At 38.8% G+C, this 20,510-nt stretch overlaps 1 protein-coding gene across 2 annotated transcripts; it reads left to right on the top strand.

Moving 5' to 3' along the window:
• Positions 1 to 2,904: 2,904 nt before the first annotated feature.
• Positions 2,905 to 19,895, top strand: LOC131234381 (protease Do-like 1, chloroplastic). Of its 2 annotated transcripts, XM_058231214.1 has the most exons (8): positions 2,912 to 3,410; positions 4,033 to 4,155; positions 4,680 to 4,851; positions 8,591 to 8,628; positions 12,986 to 13,184; positions 13,511 to 13,663; positions 17,825 to 17,959; positions 19,627 to 19,895. In XM_058231214.1, the coding sequence occupies exons 1-8, from the start codon at positions 2,929 to 2,931 to the stop codon at positions 19,702 to 19,704; spliced, it is 1,380 nt and encodes a 459-aa protein (XP_058087197.1). In that variant the 5' UTR covers positions 2,912 to 2,928; the 3' UTR covers positions 19,705 to 19,895. The 2 variants fall into 2 exon arrangements, with proteins under 2 accessions (XP_058087206.1, XP_058087197.1); XM_058231223.1 differs by lacking the exon at positions 4,033 to 4,155 and having other exon boundaries at positions 2,905 to 3,410.
• Positions 19,896 to 20,510: the final 615 nt, after the last annotated feature.

Raw genomic sequence — 20,510 nt, 5'->3', positions numbered from 1 at the left:
ATATATTGGTTTTATAAACATAAATCATCTTAATATTCTATTTTACTCATGTATGTGTTACAAGGTGAATTTAAGAGCATGGATTGAAAAAATGGTGCTAAAAAGTAAGAATTTGATGCTCAAAAATCACCAAGGCAAGGGATGGATATTAGGAAATCAAGATTGAAGAATTCACATACCAAAGATCTAAGAAAACCAAGTGAGGATTGAAAAGAATCGAAGATTTGAAGTGAAGAATCCTGAAATCGTCCTGAAAAGTATATTCTAAAGCTCTGAAGTTTATTTTGAAAAACTGCGCAGCAGGAAGTCTGTTTTAAACGAACTATGTAGCGAGAAGTCTATTTTGAAAAAATATGTATATTTGAGGCGTTTTCTAGGATTTTCAACTTTGTACGAAAATTGGAGTTCCCTACTTATAAATAGGGCCACTTAGGGCGTTCTTAAAGATGATTAGAAGCATTCAAGAGCAATATTTAGGGTTTTTAAAGAGTTTTTAGTTTTATTAAAGCTTTATACGTTGTTTTTTTTTTATTTTAGATCTTTTCTTGTTGCTTTTTATTTCTGCAATTTAATTATATTTTTCTAAGTTCCTTCTAGCCCAAGCTACAAGGGAAGCACATGGGTTTAATAATTTTTTAAGATTATGATGATTGATTATTTTAATGATGAGAAAAATGGTGTATGCATGTTATCTATTATTTAAGTTTTATTTTTTTATCCTCTTGTAAGATCCATATATTTCCATCATATGAGATCCACATTGATGGATATGCTTATCTTAGATCAATCAGATTTCCTATATAGGAGATGTTCTCAACCTGTTATATTTCTTTGATATTCATTATCCTATAGATATTGAATACTTAAAATTACTGGCGCTTGAGAATATATGTCAATGGTGCAGATCCATTATTTTCTAATCTTTTATATCATTTATTAAAATATTTAAAGTGTTTTATTTTCTGATTAGGCTGACCATAGTGTTCAGATCCTAGTTATGTTATCCAAGTCATCATGATTTTGGAACATTAACCTATGCGTGAAACTTTGAAGCTTAGTTGTTATTTTATTCAGTTGAATTACATCCATTCAAAAATTCCAAAATCAAATCATCAGTTTAGTTTTTATTATTTAATTTGTTTTGCATTTGATTTTTTCATTATTGCAATTCATCTCCCTGTAGGATCGACCCTGTATTCACAGGATATTATTTATGAATCTCTGCACTTGGAGGCAAGCAATCAATCAATAAATATTTTACTTGTTAAGTTTAAAATCATCTAAATGTTTAGGTTGCTTTGGGTCAAGGGTTAAGATCACTAAGACACCACATTTTACATTTTCTTTGCTCATTTATGCTTCGCCTTCACTTATGTTTTCGATTTTCAACTTCCATGGACTTAACTGATTACATGATGTAGAGACTCGTGCAATCGGCAAACATTTATGTATTAATACAAGTATTGATATTTAAATCATTAGTTGTGGGGAGGGTTTATAAATATTGATATTTAGATCACTGCACATTTAGAGGCCGTGACATTAAATGTTTGGTAAATAACAACATGAAAGCAAATTGTGTAATGAGCAAATTATGTGGGGCCCATTGTAATTTATGCATTTTATCTACTCCATTGTTCATTTTAGCTGATAATCTTAGGGGTCGCTTGGCACCATGGATTTTGGGGATTTGAGAGGATTTCAAATCCCCCAGTTATTTGGCACTATAAAGTAATTGGGTGTTTCAAATCCCCTCAAAGAGGGAGTTTGAAATCCATGGCGAGAGCTTGGATTACATTTAAAATACTTTTAAGAGTTGCATGTGTAATATGTATGTCACCTGACTATTATTCTATTGCACACGTGCCCCACTAGTGATGTCCAAAACAATTAGATTATCAATTGCATCACTATAATTATTTTAATACGATGATTAACACCGTCCAAACATTGTCTGTGTAAATCCGCGGTTAATAATGTAAATCAGCGGTTAATAATAGTTGGTTAGTCACTCAAACATGATTTTATGGTTGTGGCCATCAAAGACTCGTAATTTCATCATTTTTGGGCTTATGGCAACTATTGTGCTAAACATTATATCGGTTAATTAGTTAGAGATATTAAAATTGATTTAGTAATTAAATTCAAGATCACGTTCGTATACCATGCATAACTACTTTTGAATTATAGCTGATTCCCAGTAGAAGGGTTTCAACTTTCAAATACAGGGGGTTTTAAATCCACGCTCGCGAACAGGTACTCAGGGCTTGAGCCAAAAAACGAGGCACATGTAAAGCTAAGTAGACCCCACATGGTTGAAATATCATTGGGGATGACAGAAGTTTTAAATCAAGATAATATCTATATTTTGTCCTTAATCTATGTTGTATGATCTTATGAAAAAGTAGATGACAAATAAACAAACATTACTGTGGTCCCAGTAAAGGTTTCATCGGTGGCGCTCATTATTCCCACCGTTCACTGTGATGTGATCCACTTGAGCTCTGGATATACTCTAATTCGGTGGTAACTGATAAAACGAGCCGGAAAACGGATGGACGGCGTGGATAAAATACATACACGGACCATGACACCTGAAACAGAGGGACAATGACACCCACCTTTGAAAAGACAAGTACCAGCTCCATCTAAAACTTATGGCCTCGAGAAGTTTTCAACGGTGCACGTTCAATCACCACTGTTTCATGTGTTGCGGTCCCGTCGATTTTAGGATATGCTTTATTTATTTATTTATTGTTTCCTGTCCTCAAATGAGCTGCTGCCAAAATGAATGGACGGCGTGGATATAAGACATATAAATCACTGGGCCCCTCAGCGACCACCACACCACCACACCACCGCCCGGGGCGGTGATCTCCGTCCGTTCTAGACAAGTAGGTGGGCCCCACTCACACAGCCTGTTTATCGATGCATCTCCAAACAGACGCCTGTAATTCGTTCTTTCCTTCGGAAAGAATGGCACCGTCAGCAGCTGTAGCAGCTGCTTTTCCACTCATCTCCTCTTTCTTCCGCTCTCCTCCCATCCCGTCCCACCATTCCAAGAAATCCGAATCTCTTCCTCTCAAATTCCTCCTTTCTAAATCACTCCTCCACAAAACCTCAAATTCCATCTCAGTCCCCAACGCAAAGCCCTCATCTCCCTTTCACGAATTCCTCTTCTCCCAAAACAGTTCCATCTCCTCAAACTCATCACCATCTCCTCTCGAGTCCTTTTTCGTCCTTTGCACCTCCCTCGCCCTCTCCTTCTCACTCCTCGTGGCTGATGTGGATGCCGCGTCGGCCTTCGTCGTCACTCCTCCCCGGAAGCTTCAGTCCGACGAGGTCGCCACCGTCCGTCTCTTCCAGGAGAACACCCCGTCCGTCGTCTACATCACCAATCTCGCGGCCCGGTAAATTGCTCTTGATCCGACTGTTGAATTATCTGCAACACACTTACTTTGATTTTTTTTTTTTTAATTGCTGGAGAAGTGCTACTAGCTCATGAAGCTCCCACCAAAACATCTCCACCATACACCTGTCACAAGTGGCACGAGTGTAAGGCGTCGGAGTGTTGATTTAGTGGGCAGTTCCTAAAATCAAGGATCAATGTCCTGGACGTTGACAATCCCTTATTAGGACACCTTTGTGATGATCATGACCATTGATTGATGGACCATCTTGCTGATGGACCATAGTGCGACAACATGACAATGGTTGTGATCTGATCAATGGCTGGAAGTTGAACAAAGTATGAGGAATGATTCGTCTTCGTGACCAAAACTTACAATGATCAGGAAGTTAGGATTCTATTCTCAGCAGCAAGTTTGGACTGTGGCCCATCCACCAGGTGGCCCACCATATTAACAGTTCCTGATCAGCATCTGTGGTAGGGACTCCGCTTCATTGATTTTTGACAATTTACACATCATAGTGGAATTTCTCATCTCATTACTGGCTTTGGCCAGGTTTTGATTATTTGTTTTTTTTTTTTTTTTTTTTCCTTTATTTATTTATTTATTTATTTTTTTAAAGGCAAGATGCTTTTACATTGGATGTACTGGAGGTGCCTCAAGGGTCTGGATCAGGATTCATATGGGACAAAGATGGACACATCGTCACGAATTATCATGTCATTCGGGGGGCGTCGGATCTCAAGTTGGTGGTTTTTTTTATTTTTAAAATTTAGATTTGTTGTTTGATTGTATTAGATTTTTCTTTGAAAAAAAGATGTAATGACGATATGCAGAACATTGTTTATAACCTTCCTCTGTGTGGATGGTAAGGATCTCTGATCAGCTAGATTTTTCCCATCTATCCCATCTACAGCGGGACCTACTGGATGAACAACCACACTCAACCATCTGGTGGGGCAGAAGGGGTGATCCAAATGGGCAACCCTCCTCAACATTCTTCGTGTTCCTTGTACATAGGTGGCTCAAGCCTACGCTCTCATGTATATAGAAGAACATTGATGAATGAAGTATTTTTCAAGCACATGACATCCTATTGCTTTAGTGCTTACTTTTATATCTTGATCCATTTCATATGCCTTATTGTTTTGACATTGGGCTATTTTAATGTAATATTTTGTTGTCATACATCATTGTGGTCTTGAATAATCCCTAAAATGATTTGGTTTTGATTTTGCAATCAAATTCTTGCTGTTTGATTATGTACAGGGTAACTCTTGCTGACCAAACAACCTATGATGCAATGGTTGTCGGATTTGATCAAGATAAGGATGTTGCTGTTTTGCGTGTTGATGCCCCGCAAGATAAACTGAGACCTATACCTGTTGGTATCTCTGCAGACCTGCTTGTTGGTCAGAAAGTATTCGCTATTGGAAATCCCGTGAGTTTGTTTTCCTTTAGATAATGCTGTCGCATTGTTGGATATTCTCTTTTGCTTTTCTACTTTATTTCTTGGACATAGATTTGCACCTCCATGCTAGGACGTGTTTGGTACATCAGATGTGAATGCTCAAGTAATATTTTTATAGCTTTACTAAAAAATAGAAAGAAAAAGATAATACGGAGAGCTTTGTGAACTTTTTTTTCACCCTATTCATAGGACTTTACCAACCGAGTTGCCTAATTGTTTTGATGTTTCATACTATGTACTTATTATTATTATTATTTTTTTTTTTTAAAAGAAAGGTTACTTGCATCCATGATTTCAGGCTTTCATCATCATCTAAGCCTTATCCCAATTAATTGGGGTTGGCTACATGAATGCTCTTCTGCCATTCCAATCTATCAAGGGCCAGACCTTTAGTTAGACAATAGGTCATTGAGTTTTTTTTTTTTTAATCTCCATCCACGTCCTTTTGGGCCTTCCCCTCTCCCTTTTAGAACCTTCAACAAACTCATTCCTTCTAACTAGCGCAGTTTGTTGATGGGGACATCACCTGCACACGGACACGCACGCCACCCCCCCTACGCACGTATGCAAGGAGAAGGAGGGCCCCACCGTCGTTGTTTCATGTCTTGCATCATTTTTGGTCTTTGTCGCACATGACTAAACCATCAAGTCTACTTTCTCCCATCTTATTACCTATTGGTGTTACTCCTAAATTCTCCCGAATGCATTCATTTCTAATTTTTTCCTTCCTTATCTTGCCACTCATCCATCTCAACATCCTCATTTCAGCTACACATCCTACAATTTACAAACATGTTATTCTTTAATTACCCAATATCTTGTTGCATAAAGCATGGCTGGTCTTACAGCTATCCTATAAAATTTCCCTTTCAACTTTAGTGGTAAATGACGATCACATAAAACTCTAGACGCACATATCCATTTTTTCCACCCAGCTTGAATTCTATGGGCAACATCCTTTTCAATTTCTCCAGATACATGAATTATTTCTCCACTCTCCATGATTTCAGGCTTTCTCTGAGATTTTTATTATTTCATCATTTGTGGGTCCATAATAAGATCCCCATTACGTTGTTATTTGTTGTTTTCTAGTTCAATGTGTTCACACACGTGATTTTAGCTTAATTCATTACCCATCATAACCTGGGGTTGACCAATATTCATAAGAAAGAAGGCTTTCTGATGGCCAATTTGTTTTGTTCATGCCACTGCTGGATTCTGTTGCCAATCCTTGTTTAATGTGTTTCTCATGAACTAACAATATTGGTAATTTGTTCCCCCCCTAGAAAAAGTTGCTTCTTCTTCTTCTTCTTTTTCTTCTTCCAATAAAAGTTCATTGCCTCCCAAAAAAGAAAAAAGAAAGGAAAAGAAAAGGATTATGTGTAGTATGGTAAGAGACTGAGTTATGCTTTAACTGCGAAACCACAATACCGCAACTCTTCAATGATTTAGGCACTATTTATTTTGGGATTTAATCAGTGCAATAGTATGGTAAGAGACTGAGTTATGCTTCAACTGCGAAACCACAATACCACAACTCTTTAATGATTTGGGCACTATTTGTTTTGGGATTTTATCACTGCAATAGTATGGTAAGAGACTGATTTATGCTTTAACTGCGAAACCACAATACCGCAACTCTTTAATGATTTGGGCACTATTTATTTTGAGATTTTATCAGTGCAATAGCAACGTTTCAACGCATATAGAGCTCTTAAATTCATCTGTGCCAGTGGTTTCATTACCGATTCCACATATTTTTATATAAAATTAAAAGTGGGATTAAGATATGGTTATCCTGTCTAATTTCTTGAAATGTTTTACATTTGGTTAATCTATTCAGGTATACATTTGGCATTCTTAGGGTTATACATTTTGTTAATCTATTCTCATCTTGGGTTATACATTCAGGTACACATTTGGTATTCTTATGGTTATACATTTTCTAATCGTGGTTCTGTCACAGCAGTAATGCTTGAGGAGATAAATTAATGAACATACTTTTTTTTGAAAGGCAAGGTTAATTAATAATAGAAACGATTGTATAAAAAAAATAATAGAAATGAGCATAAAAGCTCCATGTACAACTATTTGCATCCCCTCTAATGGCGATGCATCATTTGGATCAAATTCTTTTGAACAAGAAATCCATCCCATGCCGTACATCTTAGCCCTCTTATATACAACCACTTCTGATTTATTCGGTCATTTATCTCCTTCCAACTGGCTCATATGATCGCTAACATTACCAGCCTACGCCAGTTAACCTCCTTTTCCTTTGTGTCACCACTCACCAATTAATGAACATATTTATCCAAAAAAAGAAAAAGAAAAAGAAGAAGAAGAGAAAATAATAAAAGAAAGAAATGTCAGACTTCAGTGAGCTATTTATACATCTAAACATGTAGTTATCTGTGGATTTTCCACCAAACAACCTGGTTCATGGACTCGTCTCAAACATTTGATAATACCGGTGCATACAAAAGCACATTTTCAAGGATTTACAATAAATATACTAGCTGAGAAGCTGTCGTTAGAATTTCTAGAATTTTTATTTTTATTTCATACTGTGGAGGACAACCCACTCTTCTAGGCACAAGAGGAAACCATTAGGCTTGCTAACATGCCAACAGATCCCATCATCTTCTCCGACTTCTAATCTCAATCCAATCATATTTTGGAGCTTCTGCTCGAGTTCCTGTACAGATTTTATTTTATTTTATTTTATTTTTTATTTTATTTTTATAAATCATGTTTAGAGCAAATAATGTAAAACCTTGATGTTGCCTAAACGTATACATCTTTATATCTATCTCAGTTACTTCCCATCCTTTCTATATGCATGTTTGGAACCCATCTGGTGAGGTCCTTGGAGATCTTCAAGGCTAGAACATTGAAGGGAATTAAACAATTAGATAAGTGAAGAACGAGGTAATGACAAAATAGAACAGGGTGATTATAAAACTACCCCTGCGGTTTGTATATCCTTGCACTTAAATTAGGACTTTCCACTTACCGCAATAGATATGAGTGGGTTTTTTGTTGGCCTAAATGATTTCTTATTCCATTTTTGTTTTTTCTGATATGCTTAAAAATGATTCAGGGAATTCAATACCCAACTGAATCTTTGCATGTCAAATCAATCATCTGGTCCTGCAGTTTGGGTCTGTGCCAGCTGAGTCAATGCTCAGGCAAAAAGTTGGTTTGATGAGTTTTGAATTACTGATCTGCCCACTAGATACTCCCTGCAGCATTTTCACATCAAGCTCCACCACAATAGTATTTCACAAACATATCACATCACTGTAATATCGTCCATTTCTAATTGAACAACAATATGACTGAAAGTGGTGGCCACCAATATCCAGGCTGCATGTACTACATTGTAGCTATCTGTGTGGGGCCTTGGTGGAATGAGCTTCTTGTGGTTCATATGCTGTAGCTCGAGTTTTGTCTGGTTATCAATTAATTGATTTATTTCTTACTTTTAGATTATTTCTTTAATATTAAAGATTGGTAAATTTTGGTGCTCTATTGTTTGACACTGGGTGCATGTTATGTTTTAAATCACTTGTCAGTCAAACTGCTTCTAAAACTTTTTGGATGTCTGCTGTTGTGCAAACATTTCTTATATATGGTGATTACTGATATGAATTACCAAACTAACTAGAAGATTCATGTATACCTTTTTTTTTTTTTTTTTCTGCAGTTTGGCCTTGACCATACACTCACAACTGGTGTTATCAGGTAGGAAGATCTGTAGTTTCATATTCACCGCTCAGTTTGCTAATAAGCAGGAATATTCTGATTTACTCCATTGTTTATGGCTAGGCAAGTAGGAGTTTTTTTTTTTTTTTTGAAAGATAATTTTATTAAGAATTGGCTGAAGCCTAAAGAATTACAACTCAGACCATGAAATGGGAAACAAAAAACTTCCGCCTAATACATCTGACGCTGTGGAGCATTGCATTACATTTAGTTTTGCCCTATTGAACACCTCTGATACCCTCCCACACCTATTCCTGAAGCAGCCACTATTCCTTCCCCCCCCCAAATGAACCATAGACCGGCGAACATCGCCATTCTCTAGATTGCCTTGCCTGCTTTACTCACACTGCCTCCATGCCATGCTAGCAAAAAACTCTCCATTAAGCTTGGCATAACCCATGACAACCTGGATAGATTACAAAAATTATCCCAATTTCCTTTCTCAAAGGGCAATGGATAAAAAGACGAACTACCGACTCCTCACTTCGAAAGCACATTACACAAACATTTGGAAGCACCATTTCTCTCTTATGTAGATTGTCCACCGTGAGCATCTTATTCTTTCCTACAAGCCACCCAAATGTTGCCAACTTGGGAGGGGCACCATAGCTATACCAAAGCTGTAGGCCTAGGATCACCCTCCTCTGAAGACCCACCTGTAGCTTTATACTATGACTTCACAGTGAAACGCTTTTTTTTTTTTTCAGTGAAACACTTGCTCTTTCCTTTGGTCCACACCATCTCATCCTTGATTCCCATCAGAAATAACTCCAGAAGCCTGACTAAATCTTCTGCCTCTTCATCCGACAAATTCTTGTGATCCCTCCACTTATTCCCTTAAGAAAGAGAAACAATGTGCCACCGATATATTTGCCTTCGTGGATAAACTTGCTAATCATGGAAAAACTTCTTTCAGTGTCTTTTCCCCCAACCAGATATCCTCTCAAAAGTGGATGTCCTTCCCATCACTCAAAGAAAAGCTCACATTCTCCATAAACTTACGCCTCAATGATGCCATTGATTTCCAACACACTGAAGCCTTGTATAATGATGATTCCCTTGTCCACCAACCCCCTACTTGAACCCCATACTTCCTTTCTAGCACCTCTCCAAAGATGTCCTTTTTCCACCCCAAACCTCCAAATCCATTTCCCCTAAAAGAGCTTGGTTCATTTGCTCTAAATTCCGTAATCCCGCTCCTCCTTCAAATGGTTTACACACCTCGTCCCAATTTATTAGACAAAACTTATGTTTTTCTGCTGCTCCCTACCATAAGAAGTTCAGTGTCAGTCTTTCCAGTCTATCCAACACTAATTTCAGACAACTGAAAAGGGACATGACATAATCAAAAGATTGGATCGGAAGATTGGACAATTGATTTGATTAATGTCAACCTTCCTCCCATAGAAAGATATCAACTTTTCCATCTTGAAAGCTTGTCTTCAAATCTCTCAATTATAACTTATAAACAAAGTAAACCTAACAGGTGTATCTTTTTAGGCATGCATTTGAAGATGTGATGATGGATTTAAATGGTGGTTTTGGGGTGTCACTCACCTGGATAAAGCAAACGATACAACTCGCCTTGACTCATTTCATTTAAGTCCTGTGACCAATTTCGTTGTGGTCCAATGCTGATATCCCTCGGGAAAAACCTAGTTGTTTAGGATGGTATTTAAATCCATGGATGTGATTTATTTATTTTTTTTCAAAGGAGTAATCCATATTAATGTTAAAAAAAATGTTTCATATTTCTCCTGCAGATTGTTAGTAAATTTAACTAATATGTACTGTACAGTGTATGAGACTTGTTAACATCTAAGCACAAGGCATTTTTTGAAAGTCTGGCAGACTTCAACAATGTGTTTAAGGGGAAAATCCACATTTGCCTTCTCTCCTTTTACTGGATGTTCACACCCCAAGAATAGGGTTGTGATGTAGTAATAATCTCGGTAAGACCGAGGTTGAATCCACATGGACTGAACCTCGTACGTAATCTGAAAGTAACTTGAACTAGAGCTAGGTGAGGATGTAATCTAAATCAGGGAGAATTTGAAGGGAATAATGATGAATAGCTTTAACTAAAACTTGTAAAATTCAAATGTGGAAAACTAGCGTTTCCAAGGATCCACTTGTAGAGATCAGGGAGATCTATGCTTGATTCACGAACGCAATTAGAATTAGAGTCCTATTTTCATCCAGTTGGAAAATATTTCATTAAAAACCAATTTGAACATCCTTTGATCCAGTTTTCAAGAGATGAGAGGTATGAGAATTAGAATTGATTCCATTACAAAACCATGCCAATGAGACAAAGCAAACAACAGAACTTTAACCAATCCACATCCAATTCAAGGAATTTATGAACATCAGGAAGGGTTCTGTCATCCAACCATGCCTGGGAGACGATGGTGAACAATAGGGCTTCCACTTTCATAATCCCTATAATGAACAGAACATGCACAGAGCCATCGCAGATCTACTGTAATTTAAGTCACAATAAATTATTAAAGACTAAAAACATTCCATATAATCAAACTAACATCAAAGAGGGTTCATAAACATAAATCAAAACCGTTAAAAACTCCCCATCATGCTACAAGCTTCACCTCTTAGCCATAACTAAGAGTTTTAGCCAGACGTGATCAAGCTAAAACCCAGAAAAAGAAGAAAAACGAAGATAAGTGAAGGAAAAACTCGTGCTCCCTCGCTCCAAGATGCCTAAACGGCTGCCCCAAAAGATTTGATGCCTCCACGTCTAAGGATGCTTCCCCACGTCCGCATCTCTCTCTTTTTTATAGCTAGTCATAGGTTGGTGGATGGGTTTTCGCAGCCAACAGCCGGTGCGCAACGGAAAACGCAAGGCCTCTTGCGTTGGGATCTTGTTTTCACCTAAAGGAGTATCAAAGAATCGAATTTTTCTACGTGGTTAGGGTAAAGACCCCCTTCTGGAGCTTGTGGATGATCCATATCATCGATCCAACTATGATTGAGATCACAGAATGGCCCACAACGGCCGGTTTTCACGGACGTGCGTAGCCTGCGAAATTCATTGCGCTGATGTGTTCGGTGGTCCCCATGGTGATGTTTTCGAAGAAATCCACCCCGTTCATTGGATTTCTGGCGAAATTTCGGTTGGAAAGGAGTAGTTTTGGTCGAGTTTTGTGCGGTTCACTGTATCAAATCTTTCCGCCGTTCATCCTATGTTTTCTGGTTATCCACGTGTGTACATGCGTAAGGGGTCAAAAACTCAACATGGCTGGGGTCATCCCCACATCCTAGATTGAGTGGACAGTTCAGATCAAGCATATGGGCCCCAATGGTGGGCCACAATGTGCAACTGGCGGAAGACGTCCGTCCGCTGGATATCTCTGCAAAAGAAGTCGGGTCAGCCTGGCTTTGACCGGGCTGACTGTTCGGTGCGGTGCGGGAGTGCACCGCACTGTGCACTCGCACAATCCTAGGTGGGGTCCACTAAGATGTATATGATAAATCCGCTCCGTCGATCCGTTTTGCCACCTCATTTAAGGGGTTGAGACCAAAATTAAAGCATATTCAGATATCAGGTGGGCCCCAAATCAGGGATTTGGGGGCTGATCTGTCCGTTGGGCCACTTCCACAATGATCCAATGACTGAAATTTGACGTGTACGGTTAATTTAGGGTCCTCAGGCCAGATATAAAGTTTCGAGCCGAACGGATGGTGGGAACCCTGTGATCTTGCATTCTGGACGATTTTCAGGTTCTTTTAATGTCAATGGCTTAATTTTCTCGGATCTCTAGCGTGTAAATTCTTCGATCTCGGTCCTCTGGGGTCCGTCCCTTGCCTTGGTGATTTATGAGCGTTAAATCCATGCTTTTAGTACCCTTTTTCAGTCTAGGCTCCTAAATTCACCTTGCAACACAAACACGATTAAAATAGGCCGTTAAACAGTATCATGTTCGTAAAATCAGGTAATAACTGGGGTCTAATATGCAATATTTGATCCTCAACACTGGATATTATATTCATTATTTATGAAATTTTAAGGTACTTATATTTAACTTGAATGAACTATTATTTATATGGAGAATATGTACATTTCTGTATTATATGCAAATGATGTTAATGTTGTTGCTTTAGCTCTCTTTTCTTATGGTGTGCAAAATTTTCTTTCCATCCATGTCTATCATATAAGTTCTGTCTAAATAGAATATAGGTCTTTCCACAATTCTCGATTGTGATCCAGATCCCTTCCATTTTTGTGCCATGCTCAATAATTAGCACACTCCAGTTCAAGTTCACACTATCAAGTCATTTGTGGGTTTTGCTGATGCCTTCACGATGTTCTTTGCAGTGGACTTCGCAGAGAAATAAGTTCTGCTGCAACTGGACGTCCCATACAGGATGTTATTCAGACGGATGCTGCCATAAATCCTGGGAATAGTGGAGGGCCACTCCTCGATAGTTCAGGAAGCTTAATCGGGATAAATACAGCTATTTACTCTCCATCAGGAGCATCCACTGGTGTTGGCTTTTCAATTCCAGTAGATACGGTGGTTATTCTTTGCTACTTGACTTTGATGCTTGGATGGAAAAACAGGGTCACTCATGCGATTTTCTAGCTGTATAGAAATTGATCCCTTTGTTTAACTGACATTATGGCCCTTGATAGAGTGGAATTGTGGAAACAATTCATGTAGCCAACCCCTATTAGTTGGTATAAAGCTTAGATGACGATGGTGAAAAACTGATCCCTTTATGACCCTTTTAGCTGGAGAGGCAACTAAAAGTTTGTAGGAGAGAGAAAATTAAAGAGTGGAAATCCCCAATTGACCATTTTTCAAACCATTAACCCGTTTTTGTTTTCTCATCTTTGTAGGTCAGTGGCATTGTTGACCAGCTGGTAAAGTTTGGGAAAGTCACTAGACCTATTATAGGGATTAAATTTGCACCAGATCAATCGGTGGAGCAGCTGGGGCTTAGTGGAGTGCTTGTCCTAGATGCTCCTGCAAATGGTCCAGCTGGGAAAGCGGTACATTTTATCTTCTATTGCAGGGATTCTAGTTCTTCATTTGTGTTTATTTATATAGGGGTTATTCTTGCATGTGTGGTAAGCCATTGTCCATATATGCAGCATGCAAATAAATTGGACATATGGCTCAACAGTCCATCATCCAGAATCCAGACCATTCATTGGGTTGATCCTACCATGGATTGACTGCTATCTGCAAAATTTTTGAATTGGTAATGGTAGTTTTATTATAAACTAAACAAAGGAAAGGTACATGGTGTGGGAGCAAAATAAAAGGGAGCGGATGCCTTTAGTAGTCTAGACTAAACACCTCTAGAGCCTAAAACTCGCTACAAATTCCAGCAAAAATCTTGATATCCATCCCCCAATTTATCGCCTTTTCCCTTGCTCTTTGATAGACCTCTTCTGGTTCCGGTTCTGGCCGTTCCAACTTCTTGTTGAAGGTCCTATTGTTACCTTCCTTCTAACACGTACAACATGGTGAATCTTGGCACTAGGGCCTATTACAACACCAAGATTCCTCCCAAGATCTAATTGGGGATCCATGCCCAACTTCTTAATAGCCCCTTCCCCAACCCAGTGACTTTCCAAATTCCCGAAGCCTTGCACTCGAAGGTGCCTTAGTGTGCCACTCTCCCTCATGCACTCCATATTTACCAGAAATAACTTGCTTCCGGAGACTTTCTTCCTTTTCCTCAGACCTCCACGTCCATTTTGCCAAAAGGGACATGATTCATGATATTAAACTTTTTCATTCCAGCTTGCGTTTTTGCAGCTTTACATTCCACAATATGGAACTTGCATTTCTCCCCCACACCGCTCCATAGAAAGTTTATTTGCAGCCAACGGCGAAGTATGTTCACAATTATTGGCATGTTAGTTGACAACAATTCCTTTAGACTTGCATGCATTACAGAATACGAGTATCTATGTTTACATACTTAATGGGTCTCTTCATCCTCCCCACCACTGAGAAATATCGTGCAGTCCTTGCCACCTTCATTGTTGCTAATACGCACAACATGGGGATTCCTGGCAGATGCAGATTTTGTCATATCCCTTCCAGGACAGACTAGGTCCTGGCAGGGACTCTGTGTTCTATCCACACTGTCCGTACATTTTAACAGATCATTTTAAGTCATGAGCCCAAAAAGGAGGCAGATGCAAGGCTCAAGTGGGCCACGCCACAGGAAACAGAAGTTTTTGATCAAGCTGGTATTTTAAGTCATGAGCCCAAAAAGGAGGCAGATGCGTGGGGATTAAATGCCTACCATTAAAAACTTCTTGGGGGCCACAAAAGTTTTTGATCAAGCTGATGTTTGTGTTTTTCCTTCATCCAGGTCTGTGACCTTATGAACATGTTGGATGGCAAATAAACATCACGGTGGACTCTAAGAAGGTTTCAACAGTTGTGTGTCATTATCATCACTGCTTCCTGTGGTGTGGCTTGCTTGAGCCTTGGATCTGCATCCTTTTTGGTCTCATGCCTAAAAATGATCTGTTAAAATGGATGGATGGCGTGGATAAAACACATGCATCATGGAGGGCCCTTGCCAGTACTGTGTACGTCCTAGTAGGGGCAGGACACAATCTGCATCCATTCCTGGCACAAGATCCATCAATACACCAAGAGTCCAAGTCCTGAAATCTGATTCGATATCCATCGCCAACTTCATAAATTGTACTACACCATTTGGGAAAATATAGCCCCCTTCCCAACTCACACACCAAAAAAGAAAAAAACACCGTTTTCCAAATTCATGAAGTACTGAAATGGGAGCATGCCTGGTTTCTCCCACACTCTGTATTTTCTTGTTGTAGCTGATAAAAAAGAAGAAGAAGAAGAAAGCATCTAGAAACTTTCTTCCCCTTCCCAAACATCCACAGGCATTTGTCAAAAAAGGGCATCATTCATGATATTAATACTTTTCATTCCATATCTCCCTTCTTTATGTTGCTTATGCAGGTATTCTGATTCCTCATGATGGAACTCATTTCTCTCCTTCATACCCCTCTAAAAAAAATCTCTTTGCAGCCTCTCTAGCCTATTGATAATGTCTTCTAGGCACAAAGAACGGCATGACTAGATCATCATCTTAGCCAATGCTGCTTTTATTATACTTAAATGGCCTCCAAATGATAGACATCTATCTACTTTCGAAGCTGAAAGTTCTATCTCGAACCTCTCCACCACAGGATCCCAAACCTCTTAGCTGATTTTCGTACTCACAAAGGAAGCCCAAGATAAGTGGATGAAAGACCTCCAGCTTTGCATCCAAAGACCCCTGCTAGCTGAGGAACTCCATTTGCACTTGCACAATTCAAAACTCAGGTGTATTCACAAAAAACCCGTGTCGATCGATATATTTCATGTACCACATGTATCATTCATCCCCCCTTTGCTTTTCAAAGAAAAAAAAAATCATTCATCTCCCCTTTATAAAAGTCAAACATAATTCATTGATACCTATGTATATTGCTAGAAATGGAAGAAAATTTCCAAAAAAAGAAAAAAAAACACCCCATTTTTCATCGATTTTTTTTTTTTCCTAGGAAATTGTTTGTAGGCATGTTTTGACAACTTGAGTTATCTCACATCAAAGCACAATTTGGTGGAGAACTTGTGACTAGAGAGGAACGGATGCGGAATCCAGTAGGCGTGTACATTTTAATTGTAGTTGTTTAAATTCCTTTGTTTCCCAACAAATTAGGAAGAAGATAAGCGTCGATCCATATCTATGCATGAATTTTATGCATCGGCATGGACTCGAAGCAAGAGGTTTCAATCTTGAAAGTGGAAACAAAGGAAATTGGGGAAATCCAAATTTCTTCATTCAAGTACGGAAAAAATATGTTGGTGAGCGTAGGTCGATCTACAAATTAGCCACTCTTTTTTGGAAATTATATATATATATAAAATATATGTTTAAATAGGGATATGCAATGAATAAATTATCTATTAAATAATGAGAACTTTTATTAAAAAATAGTGCATTAATGACATATTTTGTTAATCAATATTTTTTTTCGAAAAATGAAAAACAGAAAATTTCTTACTAGTATCTATATGATAAATATGCAATGAGGAGACCACTACATAGTTTTGTCCCCATATGCTGTTGGAAATTCTGCTCCCCTCATCTTCTCATAGGAGAACTGGATGACATTAAAATAACTTCCCACACACTAGGGTTCACTCTATCCTGTTGTTATGTTGTTCAATTGCTGCCATAACTCTCTGTCCAGGGTTATTACACGCATGCTGGGATGAATCTGAAAATCCATCTGAGATTATTGTTCATCTCCTTGAACAACTCTGATATTGAAAAGATCCTATCCAACAATCAACTTTAAACAAAATTCTGTTCCAAATGACCACAATCCCTCCTGGGGCTCCAATTGCATCGAAGGTGTTCAAGTGTCATGGCTAGTTAGAGACCTGTGCATCAATTGGACGTTTGTCTCTTGCAAGTCTGAAACTCAAACCTATTAACACTTGCATTCTTCATCTGCTATTGCTTCCTTGGGCCATCCTATCCCCCTGAGATTCCAATTCCAGGAAAGCATTCTTTCTTAATCTATACTCACCAGTACATGCAAGTTGCAGGGATTTGATGATCCTACCCATCTGAATGTGGAACTTTTTCCTGTTCACTGCTGAATGCTGTCAATGTTCCTCTACCATCCATTTCTAGGTCTCTGAATCACTGATGGAATGGTTAAGATGGTCTGATTGTCGAGATTCTTTTTAACATGGCTGATCCACAGTGGGAACCACCTACTGAGCAGTCTGGATCTTAGAACATTGTGCGACATGTCCAGTTTGAGTGCAGCATGCTGAAATTGGTATGCTGTGATCAGTTTAAACTTCCCCTTGTATTTTCAGCTTCTTGTTCGTTTGGGTGTATTCTGCTTCATTGGTGTTGACCTGACAGATGGCCAGTTCTCTTATCGCTACTCCTCTTTATTTCCCTCAATGACCAGTGTACAGTTGTGCGCTTAAAATAATTCTTGATAGATTTTCATTGACACGAGCATGCACACTTCTGTTTTCAGTTCATAATTTTCAGAAGAAGCTCAAACTTCTAAAAGCTTTGGTAAAATATGGCTCATTTTCCAGCAAGCAACAATATACCTGATGGATGTATCTGCTTTCTGCAGGGTCTGCAGCCAACCAAACGAGATGCCTATGGGCGACTTATCTTGGGTGACATCATTACATCTGTCAATGGGAAAAAGGTCTCTAGTGGGAGTGATTTGTACAGAATCCTCGACCAATGTAAAGTTGGTGATACAGTATGATTTCTGATCTCGTTGTTTGCCTTTTCATTCTTTCCGAGTAGAAGGCTGTTTACCAATGCTTTTATTATTGGATCTTGTGTGCTGACTAAAGTTAGTACATGCAATGAAATGGTATAAGCTGCAAAACATGACCACTAAGCATATAAAGTTCCCCACAAAGTATATTCCTTTCTTTGCCACACCGGGCACTCTGAGACAGTTACTCTGTCCCATTGTGTCAGAAGCTTAGTGTCAACAGCGCTTGTTATTATGGCCAGCCTAATGTAAGTATAACAGTACCATCCTCATTACCCTCCTTGGTTTGCATCATTCTTCCCACTAAAGGGATGAGTGCATGCCGAGCTGGCATATGGGATTGTTGATGTCTGCTCGAGGTCCTGTCGCTTCTTCATCCAAAGTGGCCCTTGTAACCACATTCCCTATCAGCTGGGACTAAATTTCTGCAAAACTAGGTAAAGAATATGGAACAAAAATAATGAACCCACTCAGTAGACTGAAAAGGAAGTACTGAACCTTTTTTGCCCAATGAGAAGGTGAAGGTCAGCTTTTCTTTCCCCAACATAAAATTGGGAGGACTTCGTGATCTCCTTTTTTTAAGCTGGTCTCTCATGAGAATCTTTGATCTCAATGCTAATGGAGTTATATGATCCCCAACCTAAAGGATTAATGCATTCCCTTGTGCTTTCGGTTTCTACATGTGCCTGCCCATGCTGCTGCCTTTAGCTGGAAGATTCTCGCCATACAATTTTTTGCAATTTTCAGTTGGATGAGGACCACGGATGCATTTCTTTTCCTTCGAGATCTATTTGCAGTCCAGTTGAAGGGCCAGCATTGTCCTATCAAGGAGATTTTTGGAGAATGATCCACTGACAGTGAGACTCTTGATACTGTCTGGATTGCCGAACTATGGGCCAAATTGCAGAAGCCGAGAACCATGCGTGTCCTTTGGCTGAGGGTCATGTAATTCCTGAAGGCTGTCTGTGTAAAAGGGGGTCAAGTGATGGCTTATAACTTCAGTCATTAGTCATGGGAGAGCTGTGAGGGAAAATTCCTGTCTGCAAGTCCTGATAAAGTTTTAGAAAGGGCTGGGAAGTTTTGGTGCAGGAGGATCTAATATGATATTTTCCACCCTCACCATTGGACTCCGGGCCAGGTGTACTGTGTATCTGATATCAGGAGTATCTGACAGAGGTTAGAAAAATGTGGAACTCATGTAGTTGAAGAGTTTCTTTTATTTAGGAAAAAGAACAAAGCACAGGTTGAACTGGTCAAGCTTGTGATTCGGTTCAGCACCAGTTCTAATTGGTTTGAGTTGTGACATTAATATAATATCAAAACTTTTCATAAAACTGATGTTTGAAACCACCTCGACTTCTGGTTCAAATTGCTTTACGTAGGTTCTCTTATTCAAACAGTTTCACCTGGTCTGAATTGTTTTCAACACCTCAAATGGTTTGAATCAACCAAAGCTGGAGAGGATCCCTTTTCCGGTCACACCAGATCAGACCACCCATACTGGTCCAGTTTTTGAAATATTGGTTTGAAATGGTTTGGTGGATTGGTTCTTGTCCAATAAATGTTGAGCAAGTTAAAAATGATTCCCTATACAATTTGTATATATCTTTTTCTTCCTCTAATATCATTTTTTGTTTAAATTTCAGGTGATGTTAGAGGTCATTCGTGGTGACCACAAAGAGAAACTCCCCGTAATCCTTGAACCAAAGCCTGATGAAACATGATTGTTGGGGTGGGCCAGGATCGAAGGGTCATAAAGTTACGAGCGCTCCCTTGTATTTATTAGCACGTGTATATTGAAGTAATCTCTATTGCTGTGTAGTATTGAGATGCCTATCAATGGAAGTATTTGTGTACATAATACATCTTGCTGTTATGGCAACACATCTGCTGTTATTCAAAATTAGTTTCGTCACACCTGCATGTGCTCAAGAACCCCGCCATGGCAACGCATGCCAATGTGTGTGAGAGAACCGGGCCATCGATCATCTGGGTGCCACACTGTATTAATGTATAGGAGATTTTAATATTAGAGAAGATCTAATTAATGATCCAGACTTAATGGACAGTTTGGAACAATTGGACAGTCTTAAGTGCACATAGGCAACTAAAAGCACTTAAAATATATTGCCATGAGAGAGCATTTCTAATATTCTATACAAGTTTACAAAATCTTGAACTTAGTTATAATGTTTGTAATTTGGGTTATAGTGAAGGTTTGATTTTATATTAATTGAGATTTTATTCATACTTATATATTTTTATACAAAATGAATATTATTATTTTAAATATATTTTTATTTTTTAATTAAAATAAGTTCAGTGGGTTGAGTTCGGGTCAGCCATTTATAAATGATTAGGGTTAGGCCTGAATTGAGATTTTCAACCTAGTTGATAAATTAGTTGAATTTGGGTTTGAGCCACCCAAACCAACCTAACCCATTGCTACCCCAGGTGAACTTTGCCTGTGAATCTCAACAGTCACTTTGATTGGAAGTTTCTGTAGATGGAAGCACGTGGCCCACCATGG

The sequence above is a fragment of the Magnolia sinica genome, chromosome 2 (assembly GCF_029962835.1).
Source record: "Magnolia sinica isolate HGM2019 chromosome 2, MsV1, whole genome shotgun sequence".
NCBI classification, from domain to species: domain Eukaryota; kingdom Viridiplantae; phylum Streptophyta; class Magnoliopsida; order Magnoliales; family Magnoliaceae; genus Magnolia; species Magnolia sinica.
This window is presented reverse-complemented; position numbering and strand designations above follow the sequence as displayed.